General features: G+C 35.4%; 1 protein-coding gene across 1 annotated transcript; it reads right to left on the reverse strand.

Annotated features, from left to right (window-relative positions):
• Positions 1-1211: 1211 nt before the first annotated feature.
• Positions 1212-9386, reverse strand: LOC107891576 (serine/threonine-protein kinase Nek5). Its single transcript, XM_016816421.2, has 14 exons — positions 8798-9386; positions 8650-8716; positions 8493-8558; positions 8308-8354; positions 8154-8199; positions 7975-8055; positions 7855-7897; positions 7657-7706; positions 6474-6555; positions 6333-6382; positions 5824-5897; positions 5379-5430; positions 4672-5295; positions 1212-4589 (listed from the first exon to the last, which is right to left on the reverse strand). The coding sequence occupies exons 1-14, from the start codon at positions 8899-8901 to the stop codon at positions 1461-1463; spliced, it is 4515 nt and encodes a 1504-aa protein (XP_016671910.1). The 5' UTR covers positions 8902-9386; the 3' UTR covers positions 1212-1460.
• Between the last annotated feature and the right edge of the window lie 5715 nt (positions 9387-15101).

Here is a 15101-nt window from a genome sequence, read left to right on the forward strand (position 1 = left end):
TTTAAAACTTTTATTAATTAATAATATAGATATAGATATAGATAGATCAACTATTGTAAAAACTCTTAACATGAGAACCATGAGAATTAAATTGTTTTAAACCTTAAATTTAATATTTAATTTACTTCCCTAAAATAAAGAGCACAATACCTAATCTTTTTTTTCCTTTTAATTATGTAATACAAATTTTAGGCTGATTATTTTTTTTGGGTAATCTCATAGTTTTAGATTTTTTTTAAGCAAAATAAAAAAAAATTGGAAGCAAATTTACAACGAGATTAAAAGTAAAAGATTAGGGTTATCAAAATTAAGCAATTTGGGTATTTGATATTTTTTTCTTTCCTAAATAAATTAAGGTTAAACCTAATCTCTTACTTTCCATTATGTTGTAAATTTGCTTCCAATTTTTTTCTTCAGAAAATTCTGAAATAAGATAGTATTCAAAAAAATTGTTCCTAAAACTTGTATTACATGGAGAGAAAAAAAAGAAGAAAATTAGATGTTGTGCTCTTTATTTTAGTGAGGTAGATTAAATTTTAGATCTAAGGTTTAGATTGATTCATTTTGATCTAAGGGCTAAAATCAAATCATTTTAAAAGTTTTCACTATAGTTGTCACCATGATTTTATAGTGTTATTTTTCAATAAATATGTAAAATATATGACTAAATTAATTAATTTAATATTAATATGATATCACATTAATTAATAGTTAATTAGTCTTACTTTTTTAATTATCACATGATAATAATTAGTAATGTAATACACGATATGTTCAAAAATTTCACCAAACTTATATATATTATAGGTAATATTTTGGTATCAAATTTTACCATGAAAATATTACCATATAAAATAATAATATTAAGACAATAACATTGTATTAATAAATATTTTTACAATTAATATTTCAGTATCTAATTGGAAAAGAATGTAGTTTCTCCAGAAAAAAACCATTCTACATTCCATCATCTAAACATTAGAAAATTTACAAGTATTTTAGAAAGATCTTCATGTTTTCCAAAAAACATTTTATGGAAATAGACTATGTGAATCATCTATCTATATCAGTATCATTAGCTATCATGTCAAACCTAAAAACTTGGATCCAAACTCAACCCAATTTCCATCTGGATTAGTGAAATCGTAACTCAAAGATGAGATGAGAACCAACAGTGAATGTCTTACAAGCAGTTTTTAGAAAACAAATCGTACAGACCCGAAACATCCACTGCAAGCGGATCCAATTGCAATCGTTTCACTTTGATTTGCATTCAACGTCTTCTACATAGCATATTCGTACATTTGTATTTTCAACTATGTACAATGACAAAATGCATTGAAAGAATTACAGCATGAGGTGATAGGAGGAGGTAAGCACGTTATCTAAAAAAGCTAACAATTACAGCAGCAGTGTAAATATATGAGAAAAAGAATACCAGGAATAATAATAATAATACTTCATGAATTCCGTCCGTAATCGCCTATCATCATTCCTTTCATACTCTTGGATAGCCAGATAGCTGTCTCCCGTGGAGACACCTTATCTTTCCCGAAAGGCTTCAAAACTATGGACAGCTCTTGTAATCTGTTTTGCTGCAGTAGCTCTGCAGACAATTCAAGAAGCCCTTCAAGTGCCTCTGCCCTTTGCCTATAAGAATTGACATCCAGAGTTTCCTTTCCTGGTTTCTCATCTTCTGTCACACAAGATCCGGGCTTCACAGCCTCCGGGGAGGAAGTTGAGTTCCTAATATCCCTTTCTTTACCACCACAATAATCTGAAACATTTGGTGTTGAAATTAAAGCTTCAGAGCAACTTGATGCAAGGGTCACCGGACGTGTCATGTTTCTCATATCCAATTCATCTCTCACAACATTGATGGGTTCTGGAGATGAGGAAAAGGAGTTGCCGATATCCATTTCTTTAACAACGGAGGGCATGGAGTTCCTACAATCCATTTCTTTAACACCAGAATAATCCAAAACATTTGGTGTTGAACTTAAAGCTTCAGAGCAGCTTGATGCAAGGGTCACTGAACTAGTCATGTTTCTTACATCCAATTCATCCCTCGCAACATTTGTGGGTTCTGGAGATGAGGAAATGGAGTTCCCAATATCCATTTCTTTAAAAGTGGAGGGCATGGAGTTCCTAACATCCACCTCTTTAACACAAGAATAATATGAAACATTTGATGATGAACTTAAAGCTTCATAGCAGCTTGCTGCAAGGGTCACTGGACTAATCCTGTTTCTCATATCTAATTCATCCCTCACAACATTCATGGGTTCTGGAGACGAGGAAATAGAGTTCACAATATCCATTTCTTGAACACCAGAGGTAATGGACATTTCTTCGACATGAGAATAATCCAAAATATTTGGTGTTGAACTTAAAGCTCCACCGAAACTTAATGTATTGGTCACTGGACTAGTCGTGTTTCTCATATCCAATTCATCCCTCATACCATCTATCAGTTCAGGAGATGAGGAGATGGAGTTCCCAATATCCATATCTTTAACACCGGAGGGAACAGAGTTCCTAAAATCCATTTCTTCTACACCAGAATAATCTGAAACATTTGGTGTTGAACTTAAAGCTTCAGAGAAATTTGATGTAATGGTCACTGGACTAGTCGTGTTTCTCATATATAGTTCATCCCTTGCTTCATTTACAAGTTTTGGGGATGAAGAAGCTGAGTTACTAATACCCATTTCTTCAACAGCAGAGCAAATAGAGTTCCTAACATCCGTTTCTTCGACACCAGAATAATCCGAAACATTTGGTGCTGAGCTTAAAGCTTCAGAGCAACTTGACACAAGGGTCACTGGGCTAGTCATGGTTCTCATATCCAATTCATCCCTCACATCATCTATAAGTCCTCGAGATGAGGAAACACAGCACCTAGTATCCGTTTCTTTAACACCAGAGGGAATGGAGTTCCTCACATCCATTTCCGTGAGACCAGAATAATCATTTGATGTTGAACTTGAAGCTTCAGTGCAACTTGATGTAAGAGTCAGTGAACTAGTCATGTTTCTCATATACAATTCATTCCTCGCAACATTTATGAGTTTCCCAACATCCACACTTCGATCACCGGTTTCTACTTTTTTGACTGCTGGCTTCTCACTGCCAACACAGAAGCTACTGTGCCTTTTAACATGTATAACTTCATCAGATGTTGGAGGACAAGAAGTCATAGCTGGTGTTCCAATTGTTGAATCATGCACATTTGTTTCTTTATCTGGTTGTGAATTCTTCGGGCTACATGAAATTGATGAGGTGCAAGGCAAAGTTTCCGCAACTGATGAGAGAAGTTCCATTACAGTGAACTTGTCATAACCACTACTACATCTGCTTGCCATGGTTTCATCAGTCCTGATAGTGGGGCAATCTTTCCCGGCAGTCAGTCCGCTTACAGGGAAACTTTCCACAATGCTTAACCTGCTTGTATGGGCATCATCCCTAATACTTAAACAGCTCATAGGGGCATCATTATTGCTACTTGGCCTGCTAACGGGACAATCTTCAACAGCAGTTGGTCCACTTACAGGGGCATTTTCCCCAATACTTAACCTGCTTATAGGGGCATCAACACTTCTACTTGGCCTGCTAAAGGGGTAATCTTCACCAGCAGTTGGTCCACTTACAGGAGCATTTTCCCCCATACTTAACCTGCTTATAGGGGCATCATCACCGCTACTAGGCCTGCTTATAGGAGCATCATCCCAGGTACTTGAGGTGCTCACAGGGGCATCATCCCTACTACTAGGGCTACTTATAGGAGCATCATCCGTTCTACTTATCTGGCTTGAAGGAATATCATCCCTACTAGATGTCCGGCTTAAAGGAGCACCATCCCTACTAACTATCCTGCTTGCAGCTGTATCATCTTTATGAAAAAAATTTTCTTCAGAAATCAGGACCGGAAGGCCTAAAGGGGCACTTGGACTGAATTTTTCATCAACTGAAGTGAAATGAGCCTTCGCTGGATCAGATTCTTCAGTTGAACATATGACAGATTCATGATCATACCTGTAGCTTTCTCTCAACAGAACCTCAGGCATCTCTGATTTCAGAGCAGGTGAGCTGCATGGTGGATGCAATTCCAAGTTCTTGATGTCAGTGATTATCCCATGATCTTGTGTCTGTTCTGTCATGTCAATAAACTGGGTTATTGCATCATCACAAATCTCAAATGCTTGAATTGAGATTGAAGAAGAGACAGAATTGCTATTATCTGTTTGCACCCCCTTGGTAGATTGACTTAGAGCTATCTCAGTCTCAGCCTCTTGTTTTACCTCCCTAGAAGCATTTGAAAAGTAAGTGTTCGGCGGTTGGCGAGAAATAGCCTCACACTCCTGGTTTATTTCTGTAGATCCTAACTTGCTTCTGCTACTTGCCCCATTTGAAACATCAGTTCCAGCATGTTTCATTTTTCCTGTAATAGATGATCTTCTTGCAAAGTTGGAAGGAGTAGTTCTGTGCTTAGAAGGTAGACTATCTTCAGCAACATGCTTCCAAGGTGCAAGTGGAGGAGTCCCTTCATTTCTAGGTTTAGTCTTAGGGGAGGATTCAATTACAGGTAACTGGAGAGAAGAATCTTGCAAAATAAGTGAGGATACCAATAAAAAAATAGATTAAAATTGAACCACTAAGTGGCAATCATACCTGGTGCTTCAAATGGTGTGATCCTGCTGGCATCCTTTTAGCAGAATCTAATGGTAATTTTGCTGAAGCAACAGTGGGTGTATTTGCATTGAATTTTGAACCTGGAGCTGGACAAGGAGGTTTGAGAACTTTGGGTGATGCCTCTATATTATTTCTCTGAGTCAATCCACCTACAGCTTTTGTACGGCTACCTCTCATAGGGGAACCACTTTCTCTTACTTTCCCTTCTCTCAAAGCCGTCACCATACTTTTGATGTTTTTTGGTTGCTTTGATTGCACATTAGATTCCTGCTCCACATAAGAAGGTTTCATCATTCCTTTTTCATCAACTTCACCAGCTGAAATAACGGGGCAAATCTCTTCTCCCTTAGGATTTGAATCTGAGGCAGTGGCCTTAATATTGCTATCTGGAACCCTTGTGGCAGTGTTTCTGTAACTGGAAAGCAAACTATCTTTATCGCTACATGAGCTATTACTATTCTGACTCTCGGCCATATTTTTCCTAATACCACGACTGGTAGTAACATGCTTATCCAAGCAGCAGTTCTTTGAAAGGTTGCTGAATGATGGACAATACTTATCAATATAAGGCTGCACATAAGGGTGCTTCAGAAGCTCTGATGCCTAATCAAGGTGAAAACCCAAAATGTTACATCGAAGTCCTGCATGTGGAGAAGCCTTAGAATCAAGCAAAAAGAAACTCTTACACTTGGTCGATGCTCTGGATTCTTTCTTAGCATGCCCTTGATAATTGTTTTCCTGTGTGTGTAACATTAAACAGATTAACCATCACATAGTGAGGAGTTGATTACTTGAAAAAGTTTACAGCAATAATCATGTTAAGCGTTACCACCCAAATACAGATTACTTAGTCCCTTGGGATTTTAAACGAAAATTCACTTTTCTGTGCTGTATAAAAGAGAGGAAAGAAAAGTTCCCAAGAAACCAGTTTCAAAATTCCTCGACATGTAATAAAGAATATGATTAAGAGATCCGCACTTAATTGAAACATAATGAATGAAAGAATACTTAGCAAAAAGAGGAAATGAGCAAGGGTAGAAAGCACAGATAGAGCATGAAAAATCAGAGAGAATACTCAGAGTCATCATGAAAACCTACAAGACTGAACTCTAAAGTTCATATTAGACTTACAACAATGGAGAGTAGCAAGAAGGCAAAGGGCCAATAGAGGAACGGTTTATCTTGCTTATCAACCCTGCCATGTCCTAGAACAAGTTTGATAAAAATTAGTTGGATCAGAATTAAATTTGTATAATTTACATGGTTAGCGGAGGCACAAAATTAGTAGCTTGTGGAAAACCTATCAAAGGACATCACATCACACCAGACAAGAAGATAATATTAAGTATTTTGAAAGCACTGCTTACAAGTGCATCAAAGAATTCATGGAAAACTGTTATAAATGTAGCAAAGTTGCTACTACTCAAATCCAATTCAGATAACTACTGAGAAAGTTTCATTACATTTGGCAATGGAAAAAACTTCCACGAGAAGATTTAAAGAAAAAAATACATTTTATAATTTCCTTGTTAATATAACATCAAATGAATTTTGTGCTATTTGTCAAAATGGGATATAACTGTAAACTCATTCCGGAATACAAGTAAAAGATTCAACCAAAGAACTGACAGAATTCTTACCAAAGCTTTAAAAGCAGGACGACGAGCAGCCATCTCATACATACAGCACCCTGTTGAACAAGAAGCAATTCCGCCAAAATAAGAGAAGAAAAAAGAAAAACAAAATACTTGTACATGTCAAACACTCAAGAAAAGACATACCCAGAGACCAGATATCAGACTTAAAACCATAAGGGATATCTGCAAGCAGCTCAGGACACATGTAATTGGGTGTCCCAACCACCTGAGACATGTAGTAAACAATTATTAACTAGCACTAGAACTAAAAAAAATCATCACATTCTAACATAAGAATAAATACACAAAACGAAAAATTATATCAAAGGTAAATAAGTTTTGTAAGAACTGAAAGTCAATATAAGGGCCTGAGAATACTAAGTTTTAGACTAGTGGTTGTTCTCATACTCGTACCCCAGCATTTGAGGCTCAAGAAGCAGGTTTCAACTCCCTCCTCCCTACTGCCTTTGTCCAAATGTATCAAGTATGAGGGTGGGGATTGAGGAGTACAAATCTAACCCAATAGGTACAGTTATAAAAGAATTTTATGTCTTTGGACATTTATAATTGATACAACATATGAGTGACAGTTGATTTACAGTACTCCACTATGTAATCCTCGCACAATGTTTAGCCTCTTTTACATTAAATTATTAATACAAGACCATTAAAAATGTTAAATGCATCACTATAATCAAATTTAACCCCCTTTAACTAAGTAACCAGAAGACGCATACATGCATATTTTTTCAATTCCTCAGTAATGAAGCCATCTATCCCCAAAAATACTAAGGTATCAATAAATGATTCTTTTTCTGTTTAATTCTTTCCTTGAAGAAAAATGATTGTGATTATTTATCTTAATCAAATTGGTATTATTATAATTTTTACTTGGCAATTAGTAACAATTTGTTCTCAGTAGATAAAAACTAAAAGTAGCACCAAGTTTAACTGCAAGCTTGGAACACACTTAGCATGTTCATTTAATAAATCATATTATTTTTCCAGAACATGTTACTGTGACAGCTAACCCGGGTAGAGTGGAATATGTATTATGTTATGAATTATCTACTCTATGAACAATATGCTACCGCCATCCAAGATTTTTGCCATAAGAGTATTAAAGGAAATTGTGGAATCAGCCAACAGAACACAAATATGGAACACAACTCTATTTCAAGCTTTGTAGCATAAGCTTATTTATTACCCAACTGAAATTGTAGAGAAAAATGACCCCAAAAAAATGGTTTTCCATCCTCGGACATGGTTGAAAAAAGATTAAAAAGAAAATGTATATAAAAGAATAATTTCATTACAAAGTACATACCGAGGAAGCCAAATCATCTGCCTTCAGAGTTTTAGCAAGCCCAAAATCCCCTAAAGCAGCACAGACCAGAAAGGAAATTTAGGATAACAATCACAGAACAGACAATCAGGTAGGATATCTAATATAACTCAAAATAGAAACAATGAGAAAGAGAGAACCTGTAAGAAACCGAGAAGAAAAGGGAAAAGGCAAACTCACCAAGGCGGACATCTTGATCTTTGGTAAGAAAGATATTGGAACACTACCAAAATAGTGCTAAAGTCAGTCCATGAAACATTAAGTTAATAGAAAGACCAATATAAATTAACACATTCATACCTTTATGTCCCGATGAAGAACAAAATTTGAATGCAGATATTCAACTGCCAGAAGTAGCTGTGCAAACCACTTGCAGAGTTTCTGCACAAAGTTCACAATCATCAGTGTTAACTTGTAAGCCATAACCTAAGAAGAAACTAACTTGTAAAAATTCAGTAGGTATAGAGAAATTAGATTACCTCCTCAGGGAAATAGATCCCATTTGATCTTTTCATCAACTCGGCCCTGTTAGAAACAGTAAAACAGAACAATATTAACATATTGCAAATTTTGCAGAAATCTAAACACAAAAAAATTTCAAATCAAAGTTCTCATGCAAATACGGAAACTCACATATCGCCACCTTCACAGTACCCAGTAACAATGCAAACATAGCAACCCTACATTACAATCAAAAAACTCAAAATCAACAGGGGAAGAAAACAAAAGGCAGTCACGTACTCAACAAGCTACAAGTAAAAGTAGATTTTGATTCGAGAATCCTAGCAAAAATACAAAAATGTAGCACGGTAACTTACTTTCTCAACCCAGGCTTCCTTAAATTTAACAATGTAAGGGTGTCGAATTCGCGAAATAAGGGCCATCTACGTTCCACAAAATTGAAAGTAAATTACAAATTGGAAATTTAAATTCTCTATAACAGATTAAATTATTTAACAGGAAATAACAACTAACTTCTTGATGTGCAGAACTCCTACAACGCTCCGTTTGCCGCGCCAATCTGATCTTCTTCAACACATAACTGAAATTCGAAAAATAAAATCGATCAAACAAATTACACATTGCTAAAAGTTCAAAACTTGAGAAATCAGAAAAAAAATACTTTTTCTTCTCGGATTTATGATGGACGAGAATGGCAGCGCCGAAAGCACCACGGCCGATCTGTTCCATTATCTCGTATCGCTCCATTCTCGACTCCATTGCCATAAACCCTTTACCCTATTTCTCCTTCTTCTTCTTTTCAAATCAAAATTACATAATTTCAAAGGAAAAAAAAAAGAAGAGCAGCTAAGAATCGTTTTGGAAAAAATTCAAAAATTTGGTTTTAAGACATTTCTTTCTCCGGATCTCGAAATAATTGCCGGATTCTTCGCTTCACCACTAATCCTGCCAGTGCATTTCATCAATAATCAAACGAATCGTTTTGAAAAATATCACCATTTTTCCTTTCGAAATCTTCGCCTAAGATCCTAACCTCCTTTTCATTGCTGCTGAATTTTCACTACAGCTTTTCTCATTCACTTCACTCTGTAGTAAGAAATAAAACTGAATTTATTTATCTATTTTTCTTCAGTTATGAATTCTTTAAGCAATAGAGAGAGTTTCTTTTCTCTTTTTTTTTTTCTTATTTGGAAGTCAATAGAGAGAGATGATTAATAAGTAAATACAGCAGAATCCCCCAACTTAGTAGTCAACCGAAGTAATTTTTTTTTCTTTGTTTATTTAAGCGATACTCTACGCCGACACAACAGAACCAGTTGGACTCCAAAATAATCTCCGTTTCATGTTACAGATTTTCAAAACATGCTAGAAATTTGTATAGTGGAGGAAAATAAATTCCCGCAATTAAATATGTTTTTTAAGTAATATTATTAAATTAAAAAATATTTCATTTATATTTTGATATTATGCTCTAATTTTATTTTTAATGAATTAATGTATTATTGATCCAAACTTAATAATTAAATTCATCTTAATATATATATATTTAAGAAAAAGGATTCTTCAGTTTTGTAATAATTTTAATTAAACAAAACAATATCGTTACACATTTTGTTGTTGATATAATAAAAAAAACATAATATATGGTCAGCCTTAAACTATTTATAATTAAAATCCAAAAGTTTTATGTCATTATAAAATTTGTTAATTAATGTATAAAAAATAGTTTAACGTAAAATACAAAAGAATGCCACAAATAAAATCTATTTTAAAAATGTAAAATTATAATTAAATTGATGCCTACAGAAGAGGAAAGTGTCGAATGCGACAGGATGCAAAATTCCAGTGACTTGAAAAATCCAAAGCAATGATTAGTGTATAATATACTTTAGCACATAAGGATCAGTCAACAAAATTAAATCATTGAAATAAATAAATAAACAACTGTTTTCAGGTTCAGCTTTCTATCATCAACCCCTTGTTATGTAGACAAGGGTATATTACATTGCAGGTGAATTAAATATGTTTAAGTTTTGTCAAATTTTTCTTAAAGTCATTATATTATGACAAATAAATTAAAATATCATAATTAGTCGGTACTAAATTTTGCATTGAAGGAGTTGATTTTACAAATAAATGTAATCTTGTAAACTTTGTAATAAAATATTGGCTAAATGATTCACAATTTTATTTTAGGTTATTGGAATATGACAAATACATACCCTTCAGTTTCGGTTAATCAAGCGATGTATTAAGCACAATTTCATTAAACTGTAGATTCACTAGCCAAAATCTTCTCATCGTTACATTCTTTTAATTATTATTAATTTTGTGATAAGCAAATATGACCATTCTAAAAATAACATGATAATAAATTTAATTTTTAATTTACATATTATTTTAATTTAATTGTGATTTTAAAAAATTGATAAGATTCATTTTTTCTCTCTCCCTATCTTCACCCTTTTTCTCTTCTCTTCTCCTTTCATCGTACTCACCCACTTACTTTATCAAACCCTTCCTTTTTGTTCACCCACACTCACACTCATTTCTTCTTTGTTTTGAGGAAACAGCAACCCATAGCATTTCTCCTCAAATTTTTTTTCGTTAACTGACTTCAAACTGTTAAGGAAGTATGATGCAGAAAAAACAACTATTTGATAGAAATTTTTCAATGAAAAACCATTGAGAAAGAAACAGGTAAGGAGTGAATTATAATTTAGGATGTGACTAGACAACATAAAATAATTGGATGAAAATGTAATTACTAGGGTAATAGTTTCATTCTCTTGTAATTATAAGGAATCGTAATTTCCTATGCCGTGTTTAGTAATACAAATCGTAATTACACAGTTACATAATTTATTTTTAAAAAATATATATTAATTACTATTAAAAAATTATCAATAATAAAAAATTCTAAACAAGCAACAAAATTAACATAAAAATCATCATATGTAATATGTTAGCCAAGAAAATAGTAGACAATACAATTACAGATAAAAATAATAAGAAAAATAAATATCATATGCAATTTTGCCTAATTGTTTTAACATTCCTTATTTGTTGGGTTATTCCCTCTCTAACATTTAACATATAATTATTAATCAGTTGGTCTTTGACCAATTCATTTATCATCTGAATCAAGATTTGACTCTATATCATTAAGATTATTAGGATTTTCATCTTCTATGCACTCTTCAAAATATTGGTTATCATAATTCCACATATGAATGAAGTTATGAAATATGCAATATGCTAACATAATCCAATCTTATTTTTTAGACTATATTTAGATAGTGTTGTTAATATTGAAAATGTTTTTTTACAGCAACAAATGTATTCTCAACCACATTTCAAAGTTCTGTATGTGTTAAATTAATGAGTTCAAGAGCCGCCTTTAGTACTCGAGTCTAGCTTCACTCTCCCAAATGGTACTGTACCTTGCAATATGGTGCAAGAAAATCTTTTGTATCTACATAACCAACTTTCTGGTTTAGCATATCCAATTTTTAATCTATTTTTGGATTTCTCCCTATTATACATTAGTGATCACCAGCCCGAATCCCAAATAGGATCCAGGTCGCTTACCCGCGACCCGAATAGGTCCCACCAGATTATTGAGTATGAGGTGAATCGTGAAAAGACAACGAGAGGAGCTCGTTGACCTAGCTCGCAAGGAGAACTCGCACAAACCAAGGAAAAGTCGTGGTTTCAGTTCGCATATACACAAGGAGCTTGCAAAAGGGAGACTGCATGGTCTAACAAGCAACCTAGAGTGAAACACGTGCCCAGCATGCCTAAGTTCTGCTCAAAACGTCAGTCCTAGGAATAGTGGGGTCATGTCATAAATAGTAATAGTATGTATAAATACCTGAATGTTCCCATTAATGAGATACGAGACAAAATTACTCAACAATTGGTACGGTGAGCATAGACGAACCTCCGATCATCAGATTTCTTCAATTTGATTTTCTTTTCTTCAGTTTTAGAATAGAGTGGCTCACCTAAATGAGAATTTCCCCTTCAATGTTTCATCAGGACAGGCTGAAGCATCAAGTTCCGGTGGTCAGCACAATGAAGCGGACTTGTTTGCCGGATGGCTTACTGATAAATTAGAGAACCATGGCAATGCATTTTATCAAGGAGTTTCTAGTCCTTTAGGCCTAAATATTTTCACTGGTCAAGGGTTGTCGCTTCCTCCTAGCCAAGAGGCACCCTCGCATTAGTTCTTTGCTATTCAAGAGTAAATGAGGTTTATGAGGGAGCAAATGGCCACTCAGGAGGCGCGGTTCGAGCAACAACAATCTTTTCAATAGAAACTGCTAAAGTAGAACGAGGAGCTGAGAAGAAAGATGCATTCTGACAACTTTGGCTTTCATGACAACGTGAATACGCAGAACGAGGTCCCAGGCATACAAGTTAAAAAGTACTAGAATGAGATGGACGAATTGCAGAGGGATGTAAGGGCATTGCACCCTGAATCTCAGGACATGGATTGGCTATTTTATTCTACCAATCTATTGGCTCCCGAGATTGCAGCAGTAAACTTTTCATGTGACTTCAAGGTCCCAAAGGATATGTTCAAGGGAAAGAGGGACCTGCAAGCCCATTTGATGCAATACAACGACTACATGAATGTACTAGGGACGTTAGATGCAGCCAAGTGCAAGGCATTTTCCACGACGCTTAAAGGTAGTGTCAATGATTGGCATCTATCCCTTCCTCATAGTTTAATTCAAAGTTTCTCATAGTTAGGACAGATGTTTTTAGGAAGATTTAGAGCCCATAAAGTAATCATAAGTACACCTATGAGGTTGATGTCGGTAAAGTTGAGAGAGGGTAAGTCTATTTAGGATTATGTGAAAAGATTTCATGCAGCGACCCTCAATATGAAGAATTAGAAGGACCAGTGGGTCATTGATACCTTTATAATAGGAGTACAGAATGATCATGTATAGTACTCCTTTACAGATAACAAACCTCAAAGTTTGGCTGACTTATATGAGCGAGCCCACAAGTTCACAAAGGCGGAGAAAATCAAGAGGGCAACCCGTGGCACCTTTTAAATGGAGAATAAGCAGTCTAGGAATAGGGAAGGACTTTGTAGTAGACAAGGTCTTCCTGGCCAATTGTTGCGAGTAAGAAATGATAGGCCGCAAAGAACTCAAGCTCAAGGTAATTCTCCTAAGGCCCCCTAAGGATCTTAGTTAGAGCATACTAGGAGGTATATTCCCTATAGTAGGTTTGAAGCGTATACCCCTTGAATGCCATCCGTACCTACATTCTCAGCCAAGTCAAAAGCCTTGGTATCTTACCCAAGCCATCCCTGGTGAGTAGCACTGCCAAAAGGTTGAATTCAAGAGATAGATATGCCTTCCAATATGACATGGGACACAAGGCTGAGATTGCTTCACTCTGAAGGATGCAATAGAGAATACAGTACGAAATGGAAAGCTCGCAGAGTTTGTGAATCAGAGTGGTTCTCAGCAAGATCAAGGCCTCCACAGTGATCCTAAAGGTAAGCAGAAAGTTAAAGGTACCATTCATGTGATTGTGGGTACGGATGAATAGTGGGTAAGTTCGAGTGTAAAGAGCAAGACATACATAAGAAGCATGATGTTAGTCAGCGCTCCCAATAGGTCGCGTCAACAGGAAATGTGGAGTGTTGAGTTCGATAATAATGATGAGGAATTGGTTAGCGACAATGAAGGTAATGATCTGATGGTTATCTTATCGACAATTGTAAATTTTAAGGTTAAGAGGATACTGGTAGATAGTAGAAGCGCAGTTGAAGTGTTATCTTGGGATGCATACCAAAAGATGGGCCTCAAGGAACAAATGTTGTCAAAGGCTAGTCCTTTGTATGGTTTCGCGAGCCATCCCACTGAGGTGAAGGGCTCGATCACTCTGCTAGTTACCTTGGGGGATGGCAAGCACACAACCACAAAGTATGTATAGTTTTTCATGGTAGACCACCCAATGGTATACAATGTTATCTTTAGACGACCAATAATGAGGATGGCAAGAATGGTGGTCGCAACGTTTTGCATGAAGATCAAGTTCCCAACGAGGATAGGGGTTCGATTCTTGCGATTTGATCAACAAACCGCAAGGTTGTGCCATATGTTATCTGTTAAGCAAGCGCAAGTACCGATAGTGGAGGGACAAAGCTCGCAGGGGGCAGAGTTGGCAAGTCAGGTTCGAAAAATTAGAATTTTTCGTTCGGGCCGTAATCGTCGTTCATATCGAACGTATGCTTATCATAAGGTTCGTATAGTCTGAATTAGACAATGAGACTGTTATCTGATGATCTGTTACTGAATAATGTGTTATTTATATATGCATAGTTGACATTAGATCTGAAAAGTAACTGTGATAGCTTTATGTGAACATGATATGAATTGGTAGTTTTGTATACGCATATCTGATATTTGTTAAATCTACATTTGCATTGGATTGGGATTATGAAAAGGAAGAAGTGTGGGCAGTTTAATAATCTGCCGAACTTAGTAGCTAAGCCACAAACTTATATCTAATTTTAGTGAGTTATCGCATTCTGATACGGCAACTTGACTGCAATAATTCTGAAACATGACACATAATCATTATGCGGTGTGTAGGGATGGATAGGTACATGATACCCTATATGGTGTGTAGGGATGGACAGATATGGTGTGTAACGATTGGAGGTAGGGGTGTTCATTCGGTTAACCGACCCGAAATAGCATTAACCGAATTAACCGACCTTTCAAAATTTTTAACTGTTAACCGAACTGAAATTTTTTTAAAAAAATTAACCGAACCGAAATTTTTTCGGTTAATTCGGTCGGTTAACCGAATTAACCGAAAATTATATGTTTTTTTATTTTTGGTTAAAAATTAACCGATTAACCAAATTAACCGAATTAACCGAATTACCCGAATTACCCGAATTAACCTAATTAAATCATACATAATTAAAT

Source organism: Gossypium hirsutum, chromosome D09 (genome assembly GCF_007990345.1).
Source record: "Gossypium hirsutum isolate 1008001.06 chromosome D09, Gossypium_hirsutum_v2.1, whole genome shotgun sequence".
NCBI lineage: Eukaryota > Viridiplantae > Streptophyta > Magnoliopsida > Malvales > Malvaceae > Gossypium > Gossypium hirsutum.